At 46.6% G+C, this 17493-nt stretch overlaps 1 protein-coding gene across 5 annotated transcripts in view; it reads right to left on the bottom strand.

The window, feature by feature from the left end:
* VPS53 (VPS53 subunit of GARP complex) overlaps positions 1-17493 on the bottom strand; it is a 73470-nt gene that overhangs the window by 16463 nt on the left and 39514 nt on the right. For all 5 annotated transcript variants that reach the window (XM_006277661.4, XM_006277662.4, XM_059717292.1 and 2 more), the window contains 5 exons: positions 14511-14605; positions 10119-10361; positions 8228-8375; positions 7037-7119; positions 3265-3343 (listed from right to left, as the gene is read on the bottom strand). In XM_006277661.4, the coding sequence (XP_006277723.2) occupies positions 3265-3343; positions 7037-7119; positions 8228-8375; positions 10119-10361; positions 14511-14605 (648 nt within the window). The remainder of the gene's footprint in view (positions 1-3264; positions 3344-7036; positions 7120-8227; positions 8376-10118; positions 10362-14510; positions 14606-17493) is intronic.

The raw sequence follows: 17493 nt of genomic DNA, 5'->3' as shown, positions 1-17493 counted from the left end.
AGCTCCATCCAAGTGATGTGCAGCACAGATGACTTAATGGGTGAATAAAGCCAAAGTCTGTAAGTCCCCAGAGTCTAACAGCAGTCTGCACACTGCCCATAGCAGTTTAAGGTGTCAAATTGAAGAGAAACATAGCAGGGCAGGCAGGCAGGATGTTCTTCTACATACCTGTTTACCTCTTACTGTACCAACCTTGCACTGGAGACCAACTAAAGAGTAACTGGATTGTTCTGAGCAACTACTCACAGCAATCAGTGCACCCAGACAAATATTCCTAGTCCCTTGCCTGCCTAGCACACTTTCACATATTCCCAACCATGCCTCCTCTTCCAACAGGAATTTGACATGAGTAAGCTGTGGGGATGTTCAGGGTGCAACCAGAATCAGCAGGAGGGTGCAGCTCAGTGGACAGAGAAACCTTTATGCCTATTTCTTACAGCCAATCTTACAAATATGTATATTAAAAATAGTCCTTGCTGTCTATGGGTGTTCCAACAAAACAAACAGTAGCCGCGATCAAAGCTGTAGTGTACACACACTGAAAAGCTATCCAAGAAACATGAACCTAACTCTCCCGGAAAATCTTGATTCCGGCCATTTTAAATGTCCTGTCAGGAATCAGACAGTTTCCCCCTCTCCCCTTTGCGTTTGTTGTGGGACGTCTCCAGAGAGCGCTTGCCTGGTGCCCAAACAGCTGCAGAGGTAGGAGAGCCAACATGACAACTGCGCGGCCACCATTTGCATGACGTGGGGCAGGTGCTTCACAGTCCCAGCAAGAGCTGCTTCCTCCTGCAGAAGTCCCAGAGCCACTACTGGCCAGCACAGGTCTGCAAGACGATATGATCCCTCCATGCCACGCCAGCTCTGCTCTAGGAGTGCTGCAGAAGCGGCATGCATTGCATCTTCCAAACCTGCCGTGGGAGCCTCCTCCAAGGGCAGCACCCTTCCAAGAGTGCATACATCTCAAAGGCCCTCCAGCATCTCTCTGAACAATCACACTGACGAGTCAGGCCACAGCCAGGGGGTGTTCCTCCCGTGGACCTGTGGTCGTGATGAACACGTACGTTTCCTGCCCCTAAGCAGTGTGCAGAACTGACACAGCCACATGCAATGGATCCGGTAAAATAGCTTCCACTCTGGGGGTCATGAAAGACGAGGCAGTCCGCTCTGTAGAGTGCTAGGACCCTTGGGATATGCTCCCATGCATCCTAGCACCCTGCATAAGTACCGGCAAACACAATGTGGACGCAGATCTTGACGCACACTAGGGAACAATGTGGACAGGGAAAGGCAGTTCTCCTGCCTCAAGCTTGCAGGCTGTATGTACAGTGCTCTGCTTATACTTATGTCTAAGACGGTAGGGCCAGGCAAAGGACAACCCAGAACAGAAGCAGTGCCCCACGACAGCCAAGCACCTACGAGTGGTAACTGTTTAGAGGCAAGCAAAGACAGATTCACAGACGTTTAGGGCTAGAAGGGACCTTGTGCTATCATTGGGTCCAGCCCCCCTGCTCTGGGCAGGAAAGACTGCCGGGGTCGAATAACCACAGCAAGGTGGGCATCCACACAATAGCAAGCTCCGCATTTTGTAAGGTGGAGTCCAGTCTTTATTTAACACAGGCCACAAATAAGCACAGTACCAAAGTTAGCAAACCTGGCCACCGTTTCCACCTGAAACTTCCTTTCACATTATCTGTTTTCTGTGCAAAAATCTCTTTGCGCCATAAAGCAAGAGTGTGAGACTTCACAGCTGACCTCCGTATCTACCAAACTCTTTGCCATGAGAACAAAGTTACATTTCAAACTTAACACAGCCACAGAGCATTCAATCCTGCAAAACGCCGAGGAGTGAAGGAAACGTGAAAGATCTGAACAAAAGGCAACCTCAGATAAAGCAGTGGCCTTATGAGACATACTCATACAATAGGAAAATGAGACTGGGTACACATGCACATTCTTCACCCTGCCAAGGCAGACTGAAATGTGACTTTTCCAAACACTCCAACATGCAAAAATGTTGCGCATTTGACTTTTGGCTGGAGGAGCAATACAGAGGTCTTGGCAAAGTAAAAAAAAAAAAAAAATCCCTTCCACCAAAATCCAGGCTTTTCAGAACTCCAGTAAAAGTCACGTCACAGCAACTGATAGCATGGTGGCAAAGGTGGAAGGCTAGGGCAAATGAAAAGTATTTATTTAGCTAATTTCAGAGCACTTAGCTTGTTTATATCTGCTGGTTCCCATTCACATGGATTTCATTTTGCTGGTGCTCCACGACAAAAGTAAATGGCCTACCAGCTGCTGCTTTGAGCCCTATTGTTATGCTACGGTATAAAGAGCCAGACCGGAGAGAGCTGAACAGACTGGCTGGGCGGGGGGGAAGAAGAATCTAAAGAACTGACAGGGAACATAAGCAACACCTGAAGTGCTACACCCCTCCCCTGGTGTTATTTTACTGGAAAAATCCTCTTTCCATTTGGGATATGGACAAATTCTATTACCAGCTGGAGTCCAACTCAAGTATTAGCTGGGAGTGGAGGCTAGTTGCAGCTGGAATACATCATAAACCAGAATGCTATTAAAACTCCTGGCAGCTAGGAAATGTGTTTATCCTACAAAATGGAGGAGTATGTTAATATTTCTAATTAAAAAAAAAAGTTCAATCTTACTCTGTTGCCCTTACCTCTGTCTAAAGCAATCTGGGTTTTCATGCTACGTTGGGTAGATGCACACATTTCCCTGTTCCAGATGTACAAAAGATAACAACGCGACGGCCACATCCTAAAGGACTGTTGAACGGGAGGGCACTTTAGCTTCTGCCTTTCTCTTCACGACTGTGTCTCTCCAAGAGCATCGGAGAAGTGAGAGGGCTCAACCCCAGAGTGCCCTTGTGAACAATTAATTGGCCACCCGCTAGCAACTGGGATCAGAAAAGGTTTGGTAGGACTCCTTGTCTGAGGCTAGTGAGAAAGTGTGCTTGGAATCCGATGCTTGTAAAACTTCCCTTGACCTCAAAGATTCAAAACATTGCACGAGCAGAGACGAGGAGCCTGGAACAATTACTTAGAGAGTGTGCTAAGGTGGCTTGGTCTGTGGTGAGGGAATGGCTCTAACCTGGCTGTCCTTAATGCTATAGAGGATGCTGCTTGAAGAACCAAAGCGCACTCTCCAGAAGAGGTGAAGGAAAATCAGGAATGAAATCAAGCCATTAAAAGTGAGAAAGAATCACAAACCGTGGGTCACTGCTCCCTCTTCTACAAAACCTACCTTGCTCATAGCTGTAAGCGCCGGGTCGCAGGCTGCATCCAAGTCTTGCACCAACAGCTGTATGCTGTTTGAGATCACACTGCAAAAATAAATCAAGCACAGGCATTACCGGAGAACTCAGCAAATCTGTGCCAAAGCCAGCTTCTTGACTATGAGAAGAGAAGCTACGTTTGCACAGGGCTACGAAGAGAGGCCCAGCTAGAACGTTTGCTTCATGGCACCCACAACCGCCTGCCTGACAGCAGCGAAAGCGGTGGCAGGTAGAGAAAGCATTTCATATCTGGTCTCTTCCTCATCTTGACAACGGAACGGGGCAGGGATCAGTCGTGTGCTGTGCAAGTTATATCAGTAACCACAGCAACTAAGCCACTCTGCACTGGGCAAGAGGATGAGCCCCTGAATTGTGAAGGCTGTTTGTGCTTTTGTCTCAAAGTTAATTAAGGCTCTTGGAAATTCCAATTTCCTTTCCAAGGCACAGCTCTAAGCAGTGCCCTTTCCTGGGCCTGTACCCTCCCCTGCTGTGTTGTTCGTGCACAAACCACAGAAGCCTACAAGAAGGCTTTTAAAATGCTGCCTCCCTTCATTTGCAGAAGTTTTAATGTCTCAGATATTATAATCTGTCTTCCATTAAGTGGGGCAAAAGCAGGCGGCCAGGCGGCTTCTTTATTTCACATCTAGAACTGCATCACTCCCTTGCTCTAGTCCCTCCGGACACCTCCCAAGTTACAGAACATTACTAAACCGTGATTCCTCCCCCCAATCTTGCAAATGCAAAAAGACTCCTGTTACTGAGAGCCCTGTTAGATCTCAGTGCATAAAACCAATGCTCCTACCCCTAAACCAATAGTACAAGAACACTGAATGTTCGTCTTCTGGATTGCAGCTCAACTTCAAGGGCACAGGGCCCAACATGACCCTAGAGACTGCTTCGTAGAGCACATAGGCAACTTGACATTCAACAACATCAAGGTAGGTTTCCACTTCAGAACGAGCCTTACATCTTCCAAAAACACCAGGGTCAGAGGCCTGCAATGCTTAGTTCCCTCCGACTGTATTTTGCTGCAAGTCCTTCTAACAGCTCTGGCACAGCCATCCTCGACAAGGACACAGGAGCCCTTGCCCAGCCACCGATTCACTCCTCCCGCCAGTGCCCTGGCGGGCTGTCAAGTCTCCGACGCAGAGCTCTGCACACCGGTGGGCAGGAGTGGTGCCCTAACAAGAAGCCTCACTCCTGTCCAACATGGCATTTCTTTTTCACAAGTCACCTTGACAGCCAAGCCTGTCGGAAACTTGCAGCAAAACGATACTACCAGAGAGGAGGCTGTGGCTGCCTTTACATAAATAACGCAGCGTTTGCACTGAAATTTAAACGCTTGTGACTGTAACCATTTGGCTGGTGTATCTCTCTGCCAGGGAGCCGGCACAGCAGGATTTGCTCCCTCAGGGAACTCCACACGCTGAAGCAATGCCAAGAGAGCTAAGCAGAGATAACACGGCTGACCTGGGCCTGCTGGAGCGCTGTCAAGTATCTACCACTAGCGAGAAGTAGGAAAGCGCTGTGGTTTAGCACCAAACTGGCACAAGACAAGCTGACTAGAAGGTGAGCAGCTCCAAGATGAGCTCCGTCACCCTGCGTGGAGCCTGGCCAGCAGTGAGACAGCACAAGATAGCAACCGGTGGCAAGGGGTACACTCATCTCACTTTCTAAACTGAGTGGGGACCTGTTTGCAGAGACAGCAGGATCGCAGGCAATCATAGTGTCACAGATGTCAGGGCACTATTGTTGTGTGACAGGTGCACACAAAAGCCCCAGTCAGAACAGGACCTTGAGGTACTGGGTGCTGTACAAATACACAAGCAGACAGCTGATCTCTGCCCCAAAGAGCTTGCAACACTGCTTTACCAACCCCGAACAACTGAACCCCACAAAGGCCTGGGAGAAAGGCAAATAGCCTCTCAATCGGACAGATGAAGAAGCTGATGCACAGGACAAGACGACTAGGCTTTCCAAAGGAACCAGAGATGTTTGACACCGAACACCCGCTCACCCTGGGACAAGTCGGACTCGATGACCTACTGAGGTCCCTTCCAACCCTAACATCTACGAATCTATGAAAGTCCTTCAGGCCATTCTAGTGACAGCACCACTCACGAGTGGGGATGAAAACCTCTCTAAGGTCTTTGCAATGTTTTCTTTCTGCTGGGGTCTGTTTTTTTGTATTTCCTTGTGCAATTTCAACGGGAAGGATAAAAAAAAGCTTCTAGACCTAATTACACTTGTACATTAGCGGCAACTTTTTCTCACTTTTTTTTTTGCTGCTCTGCACAGCTAGGCGTCAAATTCCAACAGAAGGAACTTGTTCTTATATAAATGGAAAGCGCCAAAACAGCAAAAAAGAGCTTTATAGTTATCCTGTAATGAGAGCTTCCCGCCTCTGCTAGCGGTATGCAGGAGTTTTCAGGTTCTACGAAAGGAAAAGACACAATATCCACTGACAGGACTTTGGGGAAAGCGATACTCTGGAACCCAATGGGAGGCAATTAAAAATGTATCCTTATTACCAGGCAAACCAGCCTCCAAGGTCTAGCTTTAAAGTCATCCTAAGTGGCAAATGTGTGAACTGTACATAAAAGCAGCTTCCTAAACCTCATCTCATTAGCTGAGTAGAATGAACCACCTTGTGAGGAACCCACAGTGGAAGCTGCATGATGTATGAAACGGTAGGTTTATAACTGAAAGGTCACGAGAGAATGCAGAACTCGCCCTCCACTCCTCCAGCTCAGGAAAATTTTACCATGCAACAGAACAGCACATATAGCCCCAGGGACTCGCTCTGCTCAGAAAGCAGCAGTGCAGGGGAAGGGGGCTGGTTCACGTCCGAAGGAACTGGACTGGCCTGGGAGCACTAACAGCACTTAAAAGACCTGGATTAGGATTTGGCTGGCACCTTGCCGTCAGGGTAAGAGAGGAGGTGCAGAAAGGAAAGCCTTGCAGAGCCCTGGCACACACTGGCTATCACTACTAAAACCCAGCTCCTGCGAGTGGGGAAGAGGGTCAGGAAGACAGGAACAGTGCACTCTTTAGTTAAAAATTGTGCATTCGGAGGAAGGGGAGTCAAGAGACCAAAACGAGAGTGTCAGGAGAGCTGGGCTCTGTTCCTGCCTTTGCCAAGAACTTTTTCTGACATTGGACAAGGCAAGAAATCACCCTGTGCTTAGGTTTCCTCATCTCAAAAATGGGGAGAACACTGTACTGACAGACTAAATTCTTCAGTGGTTAGAGAAAACTTTTAGATCATCCAATGAAAGGTAATACTGGAGGTAAGGAAAGTTATCTTAATGCACAATCGCCATTTGCCCAGTTACATTCAAAGGGGAACTGAGATCTATCTTTCCATGCTATGCAAAAGAGGCCTTGAGTGTATTGACAACTCTGCTGGTTAACACTGGGAAATGACAGCAGGAAGGGCAATGTACTAAAACAGCTCCCCTGAAAGGGAACAGCAACCTCAGAGAGCTGCCAAGATGCAAATGATACAGTGAGACAAGCTCACTATTTCCTTTCTTCTCTCCAGGGTTCTCGATCCTTTGACTAGAATGACTGGGAGCACTCACAGCGATGGCAGCACCCTGCTTCACCAGCCTAGCCCTGTGCATCCTGGCATTCCTAGTCAGCCAGGTCTCCTGACAGACCTGGCCTGGAGCAACGTCGCTGAATTCGCTGGCTGTGGTGTTTGCTAGCACTATGGAAAGATGTGTGTGCAGGACGTACATGCTGAAGGTGTCCATCTCCCCCGTCAGGTTGATCCTTTCCATGAGACTTGCATCCACCTTTTCTTTGAGCTTTTCTTCAAGCTGTCAAGGAGCAAAAGAAGTAACAAGCAGAGATCAGATTTCTACTTCAATTCATAACCCCCAAGCCTAAGCGCTGGGGAAAGTCTGCTTCTGACATCAGGAAATGCACCTACGCTATTTCTTCTCACACTGCAACTTGTCCAAGATCTGTTTAGTGGGAAATGGCATCAGAAATGGAACTCTCCTCTCTGCCAAATGCTCTAGACACCATGGGTTCCTGGGATAACAACTGATGACATGTGTCCTCAAAGCAATTAACCTCCAAGGTTGCACGTGCCAGCATTTCAGGCTCAGGACAGAAATCTATCATGACAACGTCGCAGGAATCTAATAACTTAAGACAGATCCCTGCCGCACCAACGAAGGTGCATTACAGGTCCCTGTCTGCATCCGACCTGCAGAAAACATGCACGTTATGAGCCTCTGCAAGAGCACATGGGCTCTTTCACTCTCTGTATTGCAGCGCATGCTGTGACCTAGAGATCCCTGGTTCACCCTCCTGCACTAGCTAGATAATGACTGTCAAAGGTGCATCTACTGACCTAGGGACTTCTCAGAGCACTGTTACTGTAGGAGTCACAATAAAGGCACAAGCCCAATGGGGAGCATTTTAAGAGACCTTGCATCCACCTCGCCTTGAAACTCTGCCATTAAGCCAACTCCTAGATCTACATTAATTTATTTTTTCCCCTGTTTTTCCCCTGCTAGAAAAAATTTGGTTAATAAGCCTGGAAAGATAACAGAAAGAGACTGATTATCTTCCTCCCTCTTGGACTAAAGCAAACTACACAGAGAACACAAAAGGATGCTCCTTGGAAGCGAGGCAGCAATTAGGGTTCAACGTACAACGCTGTTCTGACCCGCTAGGATAACAAAAGCGAGAACCTTCCTTTAACTAACTTACAGTCTGTAATTAATGCAGCATTATGCAGAGCAGGGGGTTGCTATGTACATTTCAGCACTTTTTTCAATGCATAGCAACCTTTAATGTGAGACTCAATTAGCTTGTCCTGCTGCCAAGGGCAGCACACCTCCTCTCCTTTGTGATTGTGCCTTGCCGCCAGGTAGGTGAGACACAGTATTAGAAGGGTGGCAGAGGGCAGCTCACCTGTTGGGTTGTGGCCAGACAGTACTCTGCCGTGCTCAGGATGCTGCAGATCAGGCAGAGCTCTTCCAAAGTGAACTTCGCCACTTCCGAGCCCTCCTTCTCTTTCAGCAGACTCGTGATGGTCAGCCCACCGCTGCTGCTGGTTGTTCTGGGGGAAAGACAGACACACACACATTGACAAAAGCTCTGTTTTTCTTAGATTTTAACCCAGAAGGAACCATTATGATCATTTCATACATCTTCCCATGACATCCCAAAGCTTCAGCTGATTAGACCTCAACCAGATCTAATATTCTCTTCCTGGCTAACTTAACCTTGACTGTCAGCTGCTCGAACAGTTACAGAAAGCTCTCATTAACCATTACACAACAAAGTTATATTTGGTATCTGAGAACTAAACAAACGTGCCATATATCTGAGACTGTAGAATTCATTTCACATCCCATGATAATTACAAGGACAGCAAAAATGATTTCTGGGGATTATCTCCTGTACTTTCTATTCATTTGGTGACAAAAAGCAGTTAATCAAAGAATCAGAACAGTCGAGAGACAGGAAATTCCCCAACTAGTTCAACCCTCTATCATCCAAATCCTTTTAAAAAATAGGGCAGCAATATTTATTTTGGACAGCAGAAATAGAGCACAAAAAATCATACGTTCAAAGAATGTGACTGAGATCCGATGGAGGCGCACTCAATTCATCTCTCTGCTGCTCTAAATGCAACTCCCACCACCACACATGAAAGACTGTGCTGGTTTCAGCAAATAATCACTTTGCCATCCCCAGATTTATTTACAAAGAACCTCCAAATACCAGTCACAAATATCAGTCACCTCTAGCTAGCACTGACGATTTCCCATTGAAAATTTCACTTGTTTATACTAGTGTATACCCATAAAGATGCTACTGATGTTGGTGGATTTACACGTGTGTAATAATCCAGGATCCTGGTTTTCTCAAATTTAAAAAAATCCCATATTTTCAGACCCCCCCCCAAAATCCACATTTTTCCATGATTAAAATAAACCACCACTAATACATAGATGTATGTATATACAGTGTTGTTTCATTTCACTCATGGAAAAATGTGGATTTGGGGTTATTTTTTTTTTAATCTGAAAATTGGGGATTTTATTAAATCGGAGAAAACCAGGATCCCTGGTAATAATACACTTCATATATACCATATACAAATGCACGCACCCAGCTAAAGCAGTTCTAGCTGAGAGACCTTGGAAATCTAGAAGAAACTGCCTTCACTACCAGTTGTTACAGGAACGTCACTGGCTCAGCTTCCTGGCCCTGATTTACAGGATGGAAAGTACACGATTCTCTTCCTGCTTTGCACAGAGGCCAGAACAGAGGGTGGTATTTGGCCTTGTGTTGAGACACCCAGCTTGAGGGTGGCCTGATCCTCGTCCACCACTCAGCCCCATACTTTGGGTCAGAATAGACAAAGTCGGTGGAGAACATCATCCACCCTCTTTTGCCTTCTCACCTGAATACCTGCTTGGTTGTCTACCTGCTTTGCACCACGCAGGGCAGGGGAGAGTGGGGGCCTAAGTCTGTCCCTGCAATAGGTGTGCACATGCAATCCCGAAAAATCAGATTGCGCATACTTTCCTGGGATTTTCAAAAGAGCTGCAGGACCTGCTGCAGAGGAAAAGGAAACTGGCTCCTGTGAAAATGCCAGCCCCTATTTTCAGCTTGCTGCCGTGCTGTTTCTCAGAATGGTGCCTTGCATTTAGAGGAGGGTTCTTCCCAACTTACACCATGGCTCTGGGGCTCCTTGCAAACTAAAATGGCAGTTCTTGTGTTTGCCAAATTCTCTAAACACCATTTCCGGGCTCTGCAGACCGTGCCCAGCCTCTGGGCTGCTAACACTTACTTGGGCAGATTTCCAGAGAGAATTTTCCAGGCGTATTCCCGGAGGTACTTCTGGAAGATGGTGGTCAGTGCAATCATGGGCTCGCCCGTGCTGAGCTGCGAACACTGCACCATGCACTTCTTGTAATAAACAAAGAGGTCAGCACAGCTGGGCAGGACAGCTCCCCCCTCATCCACGTTGGGCTTGGGAGGACCCTGGGCCTTGAAATCAGCCACAAACCTGTCAATCAGCTCGCTGAGATTTCTACAGCAAGAAAAGTGGAGAGACATATTTTAATGTCAGTGGAATAAAAAACAGGATAGAGAGATGCTTAAAACCAGCTGCCCTGCCTTGTGAAACCAATCCAACCAATTCACATCCCAGCCTTTGCAGCAAAGCCTGTAAAATATCGAAGAATGGGGTGATGAGTTATGAACTTTTGTACTCAGAATTTTAATGGCAGCATCACTCTGTTCTCCAGTCACGTATAAAAATCTTATAAACCCTGCCAGGTCCAAGTTCAGCACATCCAATGCAAGCGCATAAAGCCCATGCTCAAGTTTCATTCCTGGCACTGGCTGAAGTCAGTCGCATCGGGCAGCTCGGAAACAGGCCTTTTAAAGGGCGTGTTCACGATCACCCCCCATTTGCTGTCTGGGTGGCTCCGTTCAGTTACCACAAAAATTCACATGCCCTTTAAAGCAGTTGTTATTAAAAGGCAACAAGGAACACACATCCCTGAGTGTCCAACTTACCCAAGCTCTTTTTAACTCCTGAATCTTTCCTGTAACCAGGAACGGTGCTCTCTCCTGCCTCCTTCGACTTGTTGAGCACTACAGTTAACCTAGCACTTGCTTCTTGCAATAACTAGAAGAGAATGTGGGTGCTTCAACACTGAAGGAGTTCACGCTCGACCTGCCTCACCTTCGGAGGAACAGCTGATGAGCTTGGCAAGACTCAGGCCACCACAGCAGAATCAATCCAAGTCTCTTAATGAAAGGTTCCCCATGGCTGGTCCCCTCAGGGACATCGCTGCCATGTTTGACACTAACATAGCAGGCTCTGTCCTTTATTGGTCTCCGTTTGTGACAAGTGAAGCTGCAGCTGGTTGCTTCCATTGATGCCACCAACATTTTCACATTGCCTTCACTAGCACTAGGTTCAAACACTGTGCAAGCACCAACAGCAATGGGATGTGCTTTTATGCCCATCCAAACATTCTGGTGCTTTTCTGATGGACTTTACAAGCTTCAGCCGGGCTAGTTCAGCAAAGCGTCTCAGCTCTCCAACTAGCCACACTCCCACAGGAGTTTGCTTAGTTGCTTTTTTTCACTGGAGAGACTTTCCTTGGCCCTCCTGCCTGGCCAGGAGAAGACTGGAGCCAAGCCGGTGTAAACCAATGCACGGCAGGAAAGCAGAGGTATGTGGCTCTGTTTCAGTGGATGGTAAGCAACCCAGAAGGCTTGCCCAAGGTGGGACAGACAGGCTCTGGGTCTGAACGAGCCAGGCAGCGGTGACCATTCTTTGCAGCAGCCATAGCTTGGGACTCAGCAACGTTATAGCAACTGACTGAGAACAAGCAGGCACCCTGCTTGAAGCACGGGGCTGACCTCACAGGAGCACGATGCAGCACATAGGAAAGGTTATTCTCTGCCATCGGACGGTGAACTGCAAGGAAGGCATGGGAGAGAAGAAAAAGGAAGCTCTCTCTCACAGGCCCTGCAAATAAGACTGCTGCAAATTCCAAGCAGAGCAGACTTGACATCTTTGTTTCAGAATGCAAACAAGAGGCCTCTCCAACAATGGCACGGTCAGAGCCAGAGGGAGAAAACGAGAGGAAATCACCCACATTGCAGTTTTATTGCACGTCTCAAATCCCTTCTTTGCCACACACAACCTTCTCATTACACTCCCCTTCACGTTTCTTGCAGTTCTTGTGCTTCCTTCTGGGTCTCAGACAGCACACTATTAACACAACTCCTTATAGCACTGTTGTAATATGCTCTTCAGCTGAGCAACGGCCGAACAAATAGCTAGCGCTTTATTTTTCACTGAGGATGAGGAGGATGGGGACTAGGTTATCGACCCACGATGCAACCTGAATAAAGGAGCACACTGTGCTAAACTGACCAGGCTGTTTGATAACCCAGATTGCTGGCATCATCGGTACAAAGGACAAAAAGCACAGAGGTATCCTGGTCTGTTTTAAGGACACCAGTGAGTAAGTTTTAAACCCCTAGCTCAAGTGACCCCAGACTCAAACCACTAATGATGCACTGCAGTTCTCAAGGCAATATAAGTGTGTGAGTGGATGTCAGAGCATTAAGAAATGCCAGCTGTAAACAGCTACTAAATCTTGACTCTAACTACATCAGACCTGCTGCTCTGCTCCAGTACAGATTTGTGCAGTTCAAAATTGATGCGTGGTGCAAAAGAACCAGGCACTTCCGTCCCTGAGAGACCGACGTGCGAGCTGCTTGATTGTTAAGAAACTTGATATACATGCTGTAACCAGGTTTGGAAAAAAGAAAGGAGCCTTTTAAGTCTTTCTTTCAGGTGTCTCCTGTTAAACTGCTACAGATTTCGGCACTGCACCTCTTTAAATTGGTATGGAAACAATTTTCCAGCAGAAAAAGGGCCCAGCTGCTTTTTGCTGTGAACTGAGGCAGCAATAAACAAACTTCTGTCATGCCAGCCTCTCTGTTCGTGGCCCAAAAACACAACTAATTGTCTAAGTAACATCCCATATTCGGAGAGCAATCACAGATCCCACCAAAGTTCAATCAAAGCGGAAAAAGTTGCACAGAAAAGCAATTATTTTTGGTAATGTCGCCGTTTTTCTTTGAAATTCCTACGGGTGCCCGTGGCTATAAAGCTAATGTAAAACATCTCAGGGCTTCGCTGAAGAAAAAGGAAAAAGAGTAACACTGAGAGAAACAGGAGCAGGACAGGGTAGAATCACCAAGAACGGGGACAGAAATGGCCCACAGTCTGGAGGAGAAAGGCACTTAAATGTCTTGGTGTTAAGTTTGGCAAGGAGAAAAAAAAATCCATTTTTCTTTGTTCTGCTGTTTCAGCAGAATCTGCTCCCTGAAGGAAAGATCTGGGGAGAAAGGGGGAGGCAGTTAACTACAGAAGATTTACAGGACATGGAAAGCCTGCCTTGGGATTGCCAACCCAACATCTCAACCTAACTGAGATGCCAAGAGCTTTCACCAAGTTCAAATCCACTCATTGTGCTCTCTCATACTGTGGTGTCCCTGGTGCCCAGTAAGCCTTAAAACTGCTGGCTGATCATATGATACTAGTCCCTCCTCCTCTGTACATGCTATTAAGTTGTATTAAAAGAAGAAAAGCTATTTTAAATACTTTTCTATCATTTTGTCAGATCACCCGAATGCATCTGGATCATGTGTGGGAAAGAGGTGGCTATGAGACCACCCCTGCTGATGGGGTCAACTCTATGAAAAGGTTTCAGAGATCCAAGGGCAGTGTCACATCTTTCACTGAAAGTTTCTCTGGACATCTTGTGATGAATCAGAAAAGAAAAGGCTGCTGAAAAGCATATGAGGATGCTCACATACCTACAATTTCATGAGCTAGGAGCAACAGAAACCTGCTTTAATTCAGCCCCTTTCATTTAAGGATCACAAAGAACTTTATATAACACTTAACATCTCAAAACACTCTGTAAGTACATATGCTTTACAGAGGAATAAATCACTACATGGCAAGGGTCAGCGGCTTGCAGAACAGGAATAAGCAATACTCTTTGTGCAGGATGAGAGATGAAGGATGCAGCCAAGGCAATTCTATGCTGTTAGTGCTCTGAGTCTTCACTGCTCATTTTGCTGGGGAAAAGGCCTTCCCCGGGAAGTCAGCAGGCCTCAGTCCTCCAAGTCTTTGTGACCACAGATATCATAGTCCAGCCACAGCAGAGCATTCAAACTCCACCAGCTACACTGGTAACCTGGCAGGATTCTGCGTACCGTTCACAAAATGAATGACAGCGCAGAGTGTAGCCGTTCATCTACGCAAAGGAGGAAGCGTACACTGAAGAAGTGGTTGGACTCTGCATGCAACGTGTTTGGTAGGTGTATCCAGAATGGGACTTACGGCATCTGCAGGCCACGTTCCTTTGCCAGATTACAACCTATATCATAGGCCTTGTTGCCCAGCCTCCCTAAATCCACTTTTCATTTATATGCACTAAGAAGCATTTATTAAAAGCAGAGACCGCAGAATTGGGAAGCTAAACTTTGCCCTTAAACCCACTAAGGTCTTCTGGGCGCCCACTGCTGCACACTCTAAGAGATGGAGTGATATAACTGTCGAAGACTAATGCAAGAAAAGCAGCATTAGAAAACCTGCCATCATACACAGTCAAAAAAAAAGGCCATGTGCACTACTCACTTGTCCTGGGACTCAATATACACATACAGGTGAGGTTCAAAGCACTTGGAAACGATGCCGTGAAATGGGTTGTCTGGGACCTTTGGCTTCTTTGGCTGCAGAAAAACCATTTACAGCAATGATTTCAAATGTGAGATCAAACAGTTACAGAAACAGCACAGAAGGACCTGTGTTTAGGAACCGTGTGGCGATACTAATAACCAGCAATATCTAACTTGTCACAAACTGGCAAACTACCACTTGCACTTGGCAGTTCATTTGTTTGACAAAGGAGTGCCTCTAATCATGCACATGCCCTGATTTTGGACCCTTCGCATTGCAAGATGCCAATGTAGTAGAACAATCTTGTATTTATTAGTATTACAAGACTTTGTGCGTTTATGGTAATTCTCAACAGGAGCTCTCAAAGCACTCTGCAAATAATCAAACCTCATAACATTCACATTAAATAGCACTGAAACGCCACCAATCATTTCTGAGGTGGAAAACAGCAGTCATTTAAAACTACAGTGAAAACATATCTATAATTTAGGATATAAAGGAAAACATATTCAGGTGAAATTGCAGGGGGAATCTACATAAACAGAGCACAGATACCAGGGTTGCAAGTATTAGAGAATCTCTTTCATTAAAATATTGAGTATTTGGCAACAGGTGATTTAATTAGAAATTACTGCTAAATTACACCAGTTTTCAACTCAAATTTGAAACAGTAAGCATATGGATGATCTAAAATAATCAGCATGTTAAAAGCTCCAAGTCTGAATTCATGATCTAGGAACAACCCTCCCTTATGCTCTCTCTTTTAGAAACAATTTGTGAAATCCAGCCTGTTTGCACCCCAATTCAACCAGATGCAGAAGCACATCTCAGTGAGGTCAATGGGACTAACTGCATGCTTAAAATTATGCATATGCTTTAGCTCAATGTTGAATAGTGGCTTTAAGCTCTCTCCAGTTGTTTGCAATAGATTTAGAATTAGATCTAGACTATTAGCTGACCCTTCCTTCTTAGCCGGCTGACAATCTCGGTGCCTGCAGAGAAAGCACTGGCAGTTCCGAAGTAGCATTCTCGGCTGCCTCGCCAGAGAACTGAGTTCAATTCCCGGCCAACGAAGGACCGAGTTTCCACTCCAAAAAAGCCTTTCCACTGTAAGCAAGCAAGCAAGCAGGAGAGTGCCTTCTCGCTCAGAGGATGTACTTTCCTAAATAACAGAGAAGGGGCACTAGGTCACTAGCAGAATTTGTGAGGAGTGGAAAGGCAAGCGCTTCCCAGAAATAACGAAGCCCAGAACACACAAAAATGAGTAATTGTGCACGGCTGTTGAGCCAAAGCGCGCTAATGATTTGTGGAGGCCAGACCACCTCTGTGAGCCTGGCTTCATTAACCTTTTTCAAACATTAGGGAAAGTGAGTTTTTACGACACTGGGAGAATGCCACCCCGCAATCATTCCTGACCTCGGGCCTTCGCCAGCGGCTGGTCATGTCAACCTGATGCACGAGTTCTTTGGCATCAGGAAGATATCAATGGGTGCTATTTCCAAAACAGCCCATCCTCGGAGGCCCCTAGACCAGGAGCTTCATCGGGGCCACATTGTACGGCAGAGTGTCAGGGACTGATTCTGCTAGTGGTGCTCACCATTCACGAGGCCGGAAGAACCAGGTGCAGAGACGCTTGTGAGTGCGTGTGCATGAGTCTTTGCATCGCACAGCCTCCAGCCAGGCAGAGAGGGAGAATACTGTATTTTTTTCACAGTAGCAGCAGAGCTGAATTTCTGTGTGCGCAATCCTGTCCAAGAACTGCAGATGTTAAAGCTATTTCCTCCTCAAGCTTGATGGAATAATAAAAGGTTACTGTTGTCACAGTAAGGAGGTCTGCAGCTGGCCCAGCTTCCTTTTATTACTGTCCAAAGTAAACAGATTAACTCTAGCTGCTAGGATCACTCAAAGGGTTTCTTTTCAACATGGGTTTCTTTGATTCTTTTCCCCACACTCTTCTGCTCCCCCAGCAGCCCTCTTACACATGTCCTCAATCATCAGCACTAGTATCTCAGAAGCTTTCTTTCCCTGACCCCACTTCCACTTTCAACCCTGCCTTTCTCTCTCCAGCCAGCAAAGCAGAGAAAAGGGCATGATGCATCTGCCACTAGCTTTAGCTACCGAGAGGTGCACAGGAACTGAAACGCCTTTGGGTCTCCTTTCCAGGTGTACCTCTGGTAGGCCAGACTGGCTGGTGCTGGGCTTGTGTTGCGTGGTCTCAGGGTGTGCTTCGCAGCTCACTCGTTCCTTCGCCTGTCTCTTAGCACTAGACAAATCGCCCCGATTTCCACACCACAGTTTTCACATGCTATCTGACGCCTCTTCATGGCTCACCTGCCTCCACAGTCAGCGTAGGCTACGCAGGATCGAGTCAACACCTACAACTCTCTCTGACCACAAAGGCCACTCCTGGGCAAGACACAACACTTGCTTCTCACCAGATCCTCGACCTCCTGCCTCCTAACTGCTCGCAGCTGCAACAAGCCCAAGGAAGTAGAGGGAAGGACTCAGGACCAGATCTCCTGCTCACCAACATTACCAGGACAATAAACCACTGCTCTGAGTTCGATAATGGAAAGACACTCTGGTTTAAAAATTCTACTTCAGGATCTCTGTTATTATGTGTTTGTATTGTGCAAGTGCCAGGAAGCCCTGGACCACGGCACCAGTGTGCAAGGGGCTGTACATTTGCACAGAACACAAAGGTGCTATTAACACTAGGAAATCTAACACCGCAGAGCAAAACAAGGGACCTGTGCACTTTGATACTGGTGCCTCTTACAACACTACTGTGCTCAGCTCTTCCTTTTAATGACCCTACACTGCCCTAGAGATGTGAAGCACTACAAAAGTGGTTAGCTTCACTGTCATTACAGAGGTAACAGAGGAGAAAAACACCATGAAATAATATTAACGTGAACTAATCCAATAATATGTTCTGAGT

Source organism: Alligator mississippiensis, chromosome 14 (assembly GCF_030867095.1).
Source record: "Alligator mississippiensis isolate rAllMis1 chromosome 14, rAllMis1, whole genome shotgun sequence".
NCBI lineage: Eukaryota > Metazoa > Chordata > Crocodylia > Alligatoridae > Alligator > Alligator mississippiensis.
Note: the sequence above shows the minus strand (reverse complement) of the source record. Positions and strands in the feature narration are given on the sequence as shown.